The 12,758-nt window shown below is 47.5% G+C and overlaps 2 protein-coding genes and 1 long non-coding RNA gene across 4 annotated transcripts in view; 2 read left to right on the top strand and 1 right to left on the bottom strand.

Moving 5' to 3' along the window:
* Positions 1-20: 20 nt before the first annotated feature.
* PSMG3 (proteasome assembly chaperone 3) lies at positions 21-1,822 on the bottom strand. Its single transcript, XM_054693554.1, has 2 exons — positions 1,159-1,822; positions 21-559 (listed from the first exon to the last, which is right to left on the bottom strand). Exons 1-2 carry the CDS (start codon positions 1,372-1,374, stop codon positions 407-409), a joined length of 369 nt encoding a protein of 122 aa, XP_054549529.1. The 5' UTR covers positions 1,375-1,822; the 3' UTR covers positions 21-406.
* Positions 1,823-2,175: 353 nt separating this feature from the next.
* The window catches only part of LOC129145511 (uncharacterized), a 53,495-nt gene continuing 42,912 nt past the window's right edge, over positions 2,176-12,758 (top strand). For both annotated transcript variants that reach the window (XR_008551187.1, XR_008551188.1), the window contains exon 1: positions 2,176-3,239. This is a non-coding gene — a long non-coding RNA (uncharacterized LOC129145511). The remainder of the gene's footprint in view (positions 3,240-12,758) is intronic.
* Positions 11,416-12,674, top strand: LOC119241427 (60S ribosomal protein L19-like). The gene has a single exon (XM_037506713.2). The coding sequence runs from the start codon at positions 11,969-11,971 to the stop codon at positions 12,554-12,556; it is 588 nt and encodes a 195-aa protein (XP_037362610.1). The 5' UTR covers positions 11,416-11,968; the 3' UTR covers positions 12,557-12,674.

The following is a 12,758-nucleotide window of genomic DNA, read 5'->3' as shown; positions in this document are numbered from 1 at the left end:
TTTCTCAGTATTGTTAAGAAGGATGGCGAAGTATTTTGGGATACACATTTATTTTTAATAAAAAAATTTCCTCCAACAATTGATATTGCAGATCGAGGGCCATGACTCATGTCTGATGACTCATTCTTTCCATTTTCAAATACAAGCAATGATTTGGACCCTGGTGAGAACCATTCACAATACCCCCAAGACACATTCTGCCTCCCCACTTCCATTCATGGATGTTATTAGTGACCTAACAAAGAGTCTCTGGCTGAGATGTGCATATTTCTTCTGAATGTCTACAGCCAAAGACAGCCAAATGTCTACAGCCTTCTGAGGGAATGAAGGGGTGGGGAGTGGTCTTCAAATCATTGAGATGATGTTTTATTTCCACCTGGCTCTGCTGAGTAGGTGTGGCTGATAATCACCACACCTGGCACATCTGGATCACCTCCCTCAATGCCTTCACCCCCTCCATGCTTTTGTCCTTCATGGCCATGGCTAGGAGAACTGCTTTGTTTCCGGCTTCTTGAGACACAAATGTCACCAGGTTCTTTGCAAAGACATGGATGAGTGGCTGGTAAAGGATAGGGGGAAAAACATTTTCACTGCAAGAAATCTGTTTCTTTCTCAATGACTTCATTAAGAATCCCTAGGAATCCAGACAGGCTTCCTGCACCCCATAAATTTGATGCAACAATGATTCAGAGTTCAGGAGACTCCCAAAACACTGCAGTCATAAACAAACTGCTAAAGAAGCATCATTACATTTATTTTCTTAGTGCCTTCTATTGTCTGTTTCTTCCAGCTATCTCTAATCTGGAAGGACTCATTAAAGATAAATGTGTAGAGGGGAACTCTGTTCAATCCTATAGATGATCTTTCAGAACTGAGCACATGACACCCACTCATTACTGTAATAGATCATAACAGGGTCAAACCCAGGGGAAGGCCTACATTACAAAATCAGTACCTCCAAACATCTGTAGGATAAAATGCAATGGACTGGGGAAAGCATCCACCAAGGGCAGCTGGATACACTTTGACCCACAAAGGGTCCCAAAAACACAGTCACTGTTACCAGGCTAGCCTAGCAGACATTCTTTGATTGTATTGACAAATTACAGTCACAGGAGCTGTTTCTCCATGGTGGGGCTCCCTTCCCAACCACTTTACCTCATCCTGGCCGAGAAGGACTTTAGTGGTGAGCATGGGCTTGCTGATGTCACTGGTGACGTTGCTAGGTTCCAGGGAGACCAGGGTACCCATCTTCCCGAACTGGGTAACCACCACCAGGATATGACTGCTGAAGGCTGTGCAGACCACCTGAGTGGGGACCCCACACACCACTTCAGTCTTCTGTTTTGATATCACCAACGGTTTGTCTTCCATAGCTGGGTCTCTTCAATGGTGCCATTAGTTTACGTAAAAAAGAAAAAGGGAGCAAGTCAATCGGTGTCAGAAATGCCTTGGGGCTCCAAACAACATATCACTTGGCATTAAAACAGAAACACAAGTAGGCCCATTCAAAAGCAAGTGTCTGCCCGCCCATACAGATTTCACCTGGGACTTTCTGGATCCACTGATTAGACACACATGTATGTACAGGCAGGCCAGGCAGAGAGTGGAATGTCAAAACACACTTCTGTCTTATGAAGTGAGGTATGTCATTTCCTCTTGCGAGCAGCACTTCCCACGCACTCAGCATTCGTTCAAGACTCCACGCCGAAGTTAGCGGGGCTCATGAATCCTGGCGGGGGGTGAAAGGGGGTTTTCAGCCATGCCATCACCACGTGCGTGGTGCTCCCTGAGAGCCGCAGCACGAGCAAAGATCGCGCATCCTCCCCCTCCCCGCCGCCCCCAGCGGGTGTATGCCGGTGAAGCGCCCCCTGCCGCAGAAGCTCGAGCACCACCCATCAGGGAGAGCGGAGACCCAAGAAGACCCGGGGCAGGGGCGCCTGGGGTGGGAAGGGGACGCCCGGCCACCCACCCTTCCCGCCCCGCGGCGGCCCGCCCCTCAGCCTCGCCAAGCAGGCGGCCATGCCTCCCGCGCTCACCGCGCCGCGCCCGGAAGTGACGTAAGCGCGAGACGCGGCCCGCCCTGCCCGACGGGACCCCGCCCGCGCGCGCCAGGCCCACCCACCCGCGCCCCTGCCCCCGCCGGAAGTGCTGTCTGCGGGGTTTCCGCCCCCGGGCTGGGCTTTCGGGGCGCCGGAGCGGGCCAGGTGTGTGGGTAGTGGGTCAGCAGGCTTCAACCTACCGGTTTCGACCCCCTCGGCCCCAGATACTCGGTAAAGGGACCACCGGTTTCCCCTAAGGAGATCCCGGACTCTCCTTGTAGCTCTGTGGTCTGGGGAACCCCAGAAATAGGCCCTGGCCTCTGGGCGGCGGGTCCTGAACACTCATAAGAACGCAGTATGGGTGTATGGAGACAGCAGGTGGCTGTCAGTGAAAAACCGGACCTGGACTGTGGTTAAAGCTCTCAAAAGAGATTTATGAGGACTGTTATAATAGAGGACAAGAGAGATGACAGTGTAAAACCCCACTCAATCTCAAATACCTGGGGAATTTACAGCCGGGGCAGATGGGGTTTGATGGAGGTTTAGAGTAGATTGGGGGTGGAGGCCTCACAGGACCAGAAGCAGGTGGGGGTAGATATAATTAACATCGCCAGTGAACCAGCCATGGAAATGAAAAATCCTTAAGTGCTGCCTGGAGGTGAAGAGACGGAAATTGTCAGTCATTATAAAGGACTGCTACAGAAAATATCAGTAGGCAGAAAATATCAGTAGGCAGAGGTGGGGATATGGAGAAAATCTCTGGTCCTTATAAATTAACCCACTTACCCCCTAGAAGTGATTAATTTAACAATAGATATAAAGTTCACAAAGGAATGAACTCCTCCCCCCAAAAAGAACTATATAAGAACAATTCCTTCCCTGGTAAAATGCAGCTTTTGTCCCAAAATTGCCTTCTTGCGTCTATGCAGGCATCTCTTTCAACAAACCTGTTCCTTTCAAATGCAGCTCTTTCTGCTTGCCTGTGTCTATGCAAACGTCCTCATCTCCTTTGCAAACTTGCTGTGTGCTGCTGAAAGGGAAACTGGAACCTTTTCTCAGGTAACCCAAGGACCCCATTCATCTGAACCCAACATCTCATCAGAACCCCATCATGGTCAGTGGATGGGAAACTACTAAGGAAACTTCAGGACTGACTGGGGTTCTGGCTAAACCAACCGAACAGGATTCTCGCTGAAGGTAGGCCAGGGCCAGGCATCACCTAGGGTGGTGGGGGATGGAGAAACTAAGTAGGTATCCAAGGTGACCAGCTGTGGAGGATGGGGAGTTATTGGGGAATTATTACTAAAACTGGAAAATCTAGAGCCGAACACAAATCCAAAAGTCAGGGCCTGGTTGGAAATAGTCAGGGAGCCTGAGTGAAGTTTTCTCTATGATGGAGTCTTTGTCCATCCTAGAGCTCACTGCCCCCAAATTACAAAGTTAACACCTATGGATGATGCTGGGTCTCTGCCCTCAAAAGCCCATCTGGGACATCCTTCCATTTTCAAGGGAATACAAAGAAGAGATGACATTCATTTGGCACTCTGTATCAGACACTGTTCTAAGTGCTTTATATGTAACTCATTTAATCTTAACCTCACCGTACTAGAAACACTGCTGGTTTTATAGACAGGATTTTCAGGTTCAGAGAATTTGTCCAAGGTCATGAAGCTGATAAGGGCTGGATCTCGGCGTCATGTCTTTTTACCCTTATTAACTGCTCTTATGCATGCCCAGGCAAGGGGAAAGAGGCAGCACCAGGGCTGCTCCAGGAACAGGATGATTTCTGGTTCCTCTGGGGAGCCCTGAGAGCTCCTTACCATCTATCCTCCATTTCTTCAAGCTGGAAGTTTTATTGGCAGGCTGGAGGAGAGGTGGGGTAGTGTGGGGAGTGTTGGGGTGATACTGTAGTAATTTCAACCCTGAGACTCTACCTCAGGGGGTTAATACCCCCTTATACCTCTAAACCCTATCCCCAGAAACCTTCCTGTCCAGTTTTCTGACAGCAGGGCCTGTTCTGTCTATAGCACTTAACCCCTTAGGAAGCCTTGGCATCCCTAAGTCTTCACTCTTTTCTCTTGATTTAATGGCTCCTTGTACAATCCAAGTCAAGTCAAATGAAGCATGCTCCTGCCAAAATGATTTCTGCTGGTCTAAAATAAAAGCCATGTATACAAAACATTATCAAAATAGATTTAGGATCAGGAGGAAATTTGTTTTTGAGCTTTCTTGCAGCCAGTTCACAGAGGGAAAGATTATGTGTTTCATGGTTCCAAAACTCAAAAAGGAGAAAGCATATCAATTTCCAAGGAGAGTCTAAGTTTTTGCTGGTTCTAAATTTAAACACGCATCCACCCACACACACACTCCCCCAAAGCAAATTGCCAGTGTATTGCTTTACCATGTGAAACCTTCAAAAAGTTCATTTTATTCACCTACTTGTGCATGTTCTCTCTGTAATGAAATCTGACATCCCTTCCAAAAGACCTGTCAACTTTGAAATAAACTTATCACCTTTACAGAAGGTGTTGAAGAACATAGTGGTTGATGTTTTGATGACAGTGTTAAGAAACTGTAAATGCTTGCAGTTTGGCTGGTGTTTGGTGTAGATCTTTGGTAAAGACTGAATATGAGGGAAATGAGGGGGGAAGGTTGTCCTCCGTAGTCCAGAGAAGGGGCTTCCTGGTGGTTTAAATGGATATGGGGCAGAATTTACACAATTAGAATAATGGAAGAGCAGCTGATTGCCTGCTGTTGACTGTTCCCCAGTGTGAGGCAGTGGGTAATTAGACTGGAAAGAAAACCCCTTAAGTGAATTCACTTAAAATGGGCATCAAATAGTAATAGTGTCAATGCTAGGACAAAAGAGTTTGAGAATTTATCTTGGAAAATATCTTGCGTTTGTCTTATAGTCAAGGAATTTTAGGTTATGAATGCAATTATGTATTAATTTGTAGAACCAACAAAGAGTCAAGTGTTGATTTGGCAGGATCATAATTTTCCCAATAAATTGTATGATAGCTCAATATATTATTCTTCACATTGAGTGTGATTTTCCTAGCTCCGTTAGAAAGAGGATTGGTTTTGCTATAATGTACAAGGGCACCATCAATTTCCCCAAGAGCCTCTCTTAATCCTTTGATATTTAAATCACTTCTTGTTGATGTGCCATCCTGTCATTAGCCTTGTCAGTTTCCTCAGTCTCAGTTGCAGGCTTGTCTGGCATTGCCAGGCCTTCCTTCACTTGCCAGTGGTTTGGGGCTGGGTCTGAACATCCTCCAGTCATTGGTGGTCTTCCTGAAGTCTTGCAGCTTTCATACGATTTACAATTTGTCTCTGCAGTTGATTTGCACTGTATATCCACAGCTTCACAATGTGATTTCTGGGCCTTTCAATATGGGGGATGGGGACTTTCTGGAGCTACAGTAGGAGGGCTGTTTGAGTGGAGCCTGATTGTATAACAGGTCAGTTAATTCTTAAGACTCTTTGTTAGGATGATTTCTGTTTTCCTCTGCAGTCTCACCATTGCAGGTGCTCAGGTAACTGAACTTCAGCAATAAGGACCCTTGGGCATACCAGGCTGGCGATGGGGAGGATCTCTGGTGTCAGAGTCAACTTCTTTGGTCTTTTTTTCTTTGGGATAGCTTGCACTGTTGGCCTCAGTTTCTCAGCTTAGAAATGAGGATAACAGTTGTCCCTCCCAGAGTCTGAGTGAGGTGATACTTGTACTGTGATTCACTGAGACTTTATGAATTTAGCTATAGCATTTATTACTAATCAATGGTTCTCTTGTCCTTCAATAAATAAAATCCTGTAGCTACATGCTAGGTGGGCAGTAATTTGGAGGGGCTCGTATTTAGGCGCTGTTAGGTACCCCTGTCTGCTTTAAGGTCTGATAGGTCAGAGGTGCTAATGAGGTTTCCTTCCTTTCATGGGTTATTAGAATCATGGCATGATAAATACACGGTTTCCCTGTGACCAATGTCTCCAGGCATCCTGCACTGCCAGGATGCAGCAAGGAGCAGAAGAATAGGAGTGGCAATGGTCACCAATCTGCCTGGTCCCCTAACTCCCGTGATTAGGTCTGGTATACATCAAAGCAGTGTTCAATGATGTTGAGGCTTTGGGTCATCATGCTCCCATCCCATCTCTAGAGAAAGGATGAATTGTGCTGTATTAGGATGTCCACTTAAAAAAAAAAGATTTATTTTTATTTATACATACAAGAACTGGAGTATAGGCCAGAGGTGTGTGGGGAGGGTGGGGGTGGTAAGAGAATTCACCAGAGACAGCGTGGGGAGCGGAACAGGTGGATCTACTGAAATACACTGCTGACGGGAGCAGCGGGTGAGACAGGAGAGGTCTGCTGCAGCATGTGGGTCAGTTCCCTGACCGGGGATCAAACTCATGCTGCACTGGCTACCGATAGTTTGACAGTGCTGAGACTTTAACCCCTGTTCCACCAGGGAGGTCCAGGACGTCCATTTTTAAGCAGGCACCAAAAGCTGCAGAGGCAACCAGTCTAGGTTCAGCAGTTTTGGCCAAGTTCACTGCTGTTTGTACATCTTTTTTTTTTTTTTTTTAAGATGTATTTATTGATGCATACAAGAGCTGGGGTACAGGCCAGATGTGCGGGAGGGTGAGAGGACTCACCGGAGACAGTGGGGAACAGAACAGGCAGATTGACTGAAATACACTGCTGAGGGGAGCAGCCGGGCAAGACAGGAGAGGTCTGCCGCACCATGTGGGATTCTCACCAGCAGGCCGGGATCAAACCCGTGCTGCAGAGGCTGTGGACAGCTTCACAGCGCTGCGCTCAACTGCCTGCACCACCAGGGGAGGCCCTGTCTGTATGTATATCTTTCTCTGGCAACTCCACAGCTATGGGCTGAGAGACTTTGTGCTTGGTGGACCCCAGGTTTTACCCAGAGCTTCATCACTGCCCTTTCTTTGGTCCAGTAGGGTGAGACTTAACCTGGTGACATGGCTGTGTGACTGTAGAGTCATTTGTGTGGTATGATGTCCCCACCCACAACAGTAGCAAAAACCCTTGAATAAATAGCACAGAAATACAAACATTCTAATTAGGATGCTCCATAAAACAGAAGTTACTATTAGCAGCACCTGGTTATCTAGAAAAATATAATAAACAATTCATTTTTTCCAAACAAGGATCATTTGAGTTGAGGAGGGAAGAGGAAATGAGGAACATTAGCTTGTGAGGCTTTTGGAGGAAAAAAATTAAAGTAACCAATTGAAAATTGCATATATTTTATTACCGAAGGAAACCCAAGGTCTATATGAAATTCAAATTTTCCCCAAGGGAAATTAATGAATACCATTAAAACTGAGTCCAGTTTATAAGGATCCAGGGAGCAGTTCATCCAGAAAGGGAATAAATCATCTTCACAGGGAGCATTTAAATATCATGTCTGAGGTGCCTGAAGCACAGGTCAGAAGTAAAAACATCGTTTGCTGACAGGCTGGTGCTGTGCCCTGTTGGGTGTAATCTTGCCTCAGCCCCTGGAGGCCAAGGCTGTGTGGCCAGGGATGTCCCGAGCTTTGGAATTTTATGTCAACAAGAGTATTTTTATTTGACCTCACGTGTTAAACACAAAAAAAATTCACTGTTTTGGGGCCCATTTCCATCATGGCACAGGACTGAGGTTGCTCGTGGCCCTATGTTTTCTGCTGAATTTAATCAAGCTCAAATAGGACAGGCTTTTTGTTTCTAAAGTGAGGCTTTCTGCCCTTGTTAAAAATATTGAAACCTGCCTTGCACTCATAGTTTTAACTGTTTGTTGAGTTATTTAATAAATGAAACCTTAATCCATGTACAATTTCTGAAAGCCTTTATTTCAATATTTTAAGAAGTTATTTTCCCTGGCAAAAAGCCATCTCATCGCCCCAAATGACAAAGCTTGCCTGTCTCCACGAGGCCTATTACTGCTTGTACTTTTTTTCTCTTACAAGGAAAGGACATAAAGCCAGGTGTTGTCATGGTGCCTGGATAATTGAGTCGGATTGAATCAAATTCCAGTTGGTGTGTAGAGCAAGGAATTCAGGGCTGGGGGTGTGAGCGTGGTTGTAGGATGGAACCAAAGAAAGCCAAGCCTGGCCTTGGGCTCTGGCACTAACTTCCTGACAGCCTCGGGCAGTTACCTTCCCTCTCTAGGTCTCAGTTTCCTTATCTGTAAAATGGGTTAATATTGGCACTTGACCTCCAGGTACCACTGATCCACTCCTCTGAGTTCCTGCACTAGGAGGGACGGAGACAGGGCCAGGAAGAAAGAGGCGCTGTACTCCTAGATGGGCTGGGAAGGAGCCTCGCCTTTCTGAGGATCCTGCGTCTGTGGGCTGGCTCAGAGTCCTCCTGCACCACGCAAGGCAGAAGGCAGACACTGGCATAGCACAAGAACTTTCTGATCCTTGCAACTTTCCAGTAATGCCCATGCCTTCCACCGGGGGTGGTGAGTACCCTCCCTTTAGAGGCACTGAGACGGGTGGTCATCAGGGATATTGCATTTGGGATATGGATTCAAAGAACTTTGGAGGCTTTTCCAAATCCAAATATCTACAGTTCGTATATCAAGGTAGACTTGATAATCACAACCAGATACTACTAAATCCTATAAGAATGTTCAAAACCAAGGGCCTCCCTGGTGGCGCAGCGGTTGAGCACTGGGTTGCGAAGCTGCCTGCGGCTTCTGCAGCGCCGGTTTGATCCCCGGCTGCTCCCCGGTCACCAGAGGAGGGTCCCACATGGCGCGCAGACCTCTTCTGCCGCCCGCTCCTCCCCTCAGCAGTGTCCTTCGGTCCTTCTGCCTGCTCTGCTCCCCGCTCTGGCTCTGGTGAATTCTCTCTCCCTCCCGCGCTTCTCACTGTACCCAGTGCATGTACAAACAAACAAACAAATAAATAAATAAAAAAAAAAAAAAAACATGCCTCTATAAAAAAAAAAAAAAAAAAAAAAAAAAAGAATGTTCAAAACCAAACCAAAGACAAAACTAAACACCAACTACTGTCAAGAATTCGATAGAACTGGAACATTCCTGTATTGCTGGTGGGGATGCAACATGCTTTGAAAAGCAGCTTGATTATTTCTTGTTCTGTTAAACACTCACCTAGCAATTCCATTCCTCGGTGCTTCCAGGAGAAATGAAAATGTATGTTCACACAATGCTTATAGTGACCAAACACAGGATGTGAGCCAAATGTCTTCAGGCAACGGGATGAGCAAACCATGTCTACAAGGCCACAGGGCTGCTCTGCGCACAACAGTGTGGGATCTCGAAACAGCACCCTAAGTAAGGGGAGCCATCACATGGCTCCTTTTACATGATGATCCAGGTAAGGCAAGGTCACAGGAATAGAAAACAGCCAATGGTTGCAGAGTAGGGGGTGAGGGCCACGTTTTACCACAAACAGGTGGCAGGAGGGAATGTTTGAGGGGGGTGTGGTGCTTCCCTGTCTTGATCGTGGTGCACAACAGCATTTGTCTGTACTCATGACACTGGGCATCATGAGTGAATTTTGGGTTTGTGAATTAAAACGAGTACATCAACCAAGTAAATATTAACAGCGGACCCAGATCAAGCTCTCGCTTTGATGAAGACTCTTCTCCTGTGAGGATGGCTATGGTATAGACCCCCAGAAAACAGCAAATGTTCCAAGGTGGAGACATTGGAACCCTCATGCCCTGTTGGTGGGAATGAAAAATGGTGTAACTGCTGTGGAAAGCAGTGAGGTGGCTCCTCAAAAACTCAACAACAGAATTACCCTATGACACAGCAATTCCACTTCTGGGTATACACCCCGAAGAGCTGAAAACAGGGTCTGGAAGAGATGCTTTGTAGACCTGTGGTCATGGATGATCATAATAACCAAAAGGTAAACGCAACCCGTTTTCATAGATGGATGGATGGATGGATGAATGGATAAATAAAAGGTGATCCACACATGCATGGAGTGTTACTTAGCCTTATGAATGCAGTGCCGGTACACACTGCAGCATAGATGAACCTTGAGGACATTTTGCAAGTTCACATGCCAGTGGCTAAAAGACCACTCATGTGAGGAACCTAGCTGGTGGGTGCTGGCGGCTGTCCATGGATGTAGGATTTCGGTTTGGGAGAGTTCCGTGCATGGAGGGTGGTGATGGTCACACAGTGGAATGTACTTCATGCCGCTGAACTGTGCACTGAAAACTGGTTGAGATGGTAAATTTTGTCATGTGTATTTTACCACAAGGGGAAATTTAAAAAAAGAAAATAGGTGGTTGAAGAGGTTCTCACTGGCCAGATGTGAGACATTGGAAGCATGAGAATAAAAAGTAGAGGTCATAACAAGGGGGGTGGGATTAAGGGCCTTCCCAGGGATCTCTTACCCAAAGCCCAGCTGTGTGGCTATTAGAGTCTTAGCCACAGAGTCTCAGCCTTCTTCCTGGACCCAAAAGCCCTGAATACTCAAGGGTTCCTCAAAACTACTTTTGATTTACAGCCACCAAGAAAATGCATGCCTACCCCCTCTCTTTTCCGTGGCGGCCTCGGGGAAGGTCAAGCAGGGATTATAGACTTACGAAACTGGGGGGACTCCAGGCAGGAGACCCCTCTGTCATCCACAAATCCTTGTGAACATGGACCACATGCCAGGCTGTGGCAAGGGTCCTTACTGTTTGTAGCCCTCCCGAGGTACTGGGGCAGGTGTGGTAAACGACATATTCCTGGCTGTTCAGCAGGGGTCTTGCACTGTGTAGGCGTATTTACAGCTCCAGGGTGAATTCAGGCAGGGACACTGAGTTGGATCTTGACAGGGGCAAAGCTGTGAGGAGGGCTGCAGGATGGACCTCGGGGCTGCCTACAACCCCAGGGAAAGCTGGTAGGGAGAGCCTGTTAGCCGCAAACACCTCTGGGGGGCAGCAGAGGCCACAGAACGCTCTCAGCCTGCAGCGCAAGACTGGCTGAGCCCGGTGTGGGTGGAGGAACTGAGGGTTCTGCCCTCACTCAGCTGGTGATGAGGGACTCCTTCCTCTTCCCCCTTCCCACTGCCCTTGGGCATGGCTGACTACTGCTGCCACCAGAACCTGCCTCTTTCTAGGCAATCAGGAGCCCAGTCTTCTCTTCTCCCTTTCTGTTTCTCCCATTCTCTCTGTCTTACTCTCCCCTGTTGCCCATCCCACCCTCTTCTCTCTGCTCTCTCTCTTTATCTTTCTCCCTTTCTTTCTCTGCCTGTCTCTTTTCTGGGGGGTCTCTCTTTCATTGTCCAAACAATCTCTTAATGACAAAGCTCTTTGTCCTTCGAAGGTGTTGACATATGTCATTTATGTCACAGATACCTGCTGAGCCCATTGTGAGAGCCAGACTCCCTACTTTGCAAGGCAGGGGTCGCCCAAAGAAACAGGTCCAGCTGCTTTCCTCTGGTGAGATTGTTGGGTTCACATTGGTAATAGGGTCATACATCAGACCATGGCATGAACATGTGCTCTGGACTGCCCTACCAAGGCCCTAATGAAAACACATAGTGTGTGTTTGCTGGCCTCTGAGTCCCCCATAGTTGCCATTGTTGGGCCTGAGATTTAGCTTTGCCTTCGTGGTAGCCAGGGAGAAAAGGGAAACAGTTTCAGGTACCTGGTGGCTTTCCTCACTGTCCATGGCCAGAAGAGCAGGTTTTCAGACATCCAGGGGATGATGTTCTCTCCCAGAGCATTCTGGAGGGTGGCTGAGGGGTCAGCATGCCTGGGCATGCGGTCTGGCTATTGGTGCAGCAGGCTCTCACCGCTCCTTGACCTCAGCCTGCGCTGGAGGATTGGGGCAGTGGAGTGGGTAAGGATCCAGCCTTGCCCACGCTAAGCCTTGAGGGACTTTGAGGGCCTTCAGTCATTCTTTGAAGAAATAATAGGGCTCCCTTTCGGCGCTGCGGCCGCAGCCATGAGTATGCTCAGGCTTCAGAAGAGGCTCGCCTCCAGTGTCCTTCGCTGTGGCAAAAAGAAGGTCTGGTTGGATCCCAATGAGACCAATGAAATTGCCAATGCCAACTCCCATCAGCAGATACGGAAGCTGATCAAAGATGGGCTGATCATCCGGAAGCCTGTAACTGTCCATTCCCGGGCTAGATGCCAGAAAAACACCTTGGCTCGCCGGAAGGGCAGGCACATGGGCATTGGTAAGAGAAAGGGTACTGCCAATGCTCGAATGCCAGAGAAGTTGACCTGGATGAGGATGAGGATTCTGCACCGGCTGCTCAGAAGATACCGTGAATCTAAGAAGATTGACCGCCACATGTATTACAGCCTGTACCTGAAAGTGAAGGGGAACGTGTTCAAAAACAAGAGGATTCTCATGGAACACATTCACAAGCTGAAGGCAGACCAGGCTCGCAAGAAGCTCTTGGCGGACCAGGCTGAGGCCCGCAGGTCTAAGACCAAGGAAGCCCGCAAACGCCTTGAGGAGCGGCTCCAGGCCAAGAAGGAGGAGATCGTTAAGACTCTGTCCAAGAAGAAAGAAACCAAGAAATAAAACTCCTCCTTCTTGTCTGTACATAGTGCCCATGGCAGTTGTGTTGATCAGTTCAGGGAAACTCTGTAATGAGTTCAATAAAAGTCAAGTTGTCTGCCTGGAAAAAAAAAAAAAAAAAAGAAAGAAATAATAGGGCTCTTGGCCAAGGTTTGTTTTTATTTTTATAATTTTAAAAAATGGAGGTGTTTTTTACATGCACTTG

The sequence above is a fragment of the Talpa occidentalis genome, unplaced genomic scaffold (genome assembly GCF_014898055.3).
Source record: "Talpa occidentalis isolate TD23 unplaced genomic scaffold, MPIMG_talOcc4v2.1 talOcc4.12, whole genome shotgun sequence".
In the NCBI taxonomy this organism is placed as follows: domain Eukaryota; kingdom Metazoa; phylum Chordata; class Mammalia; order Eulipotyphla; family Talpidae; genus Talpa; species Talpa occidentalis.
This window is presented reverse-complemented; position numbering and strand designations above follow the sequence as displayed.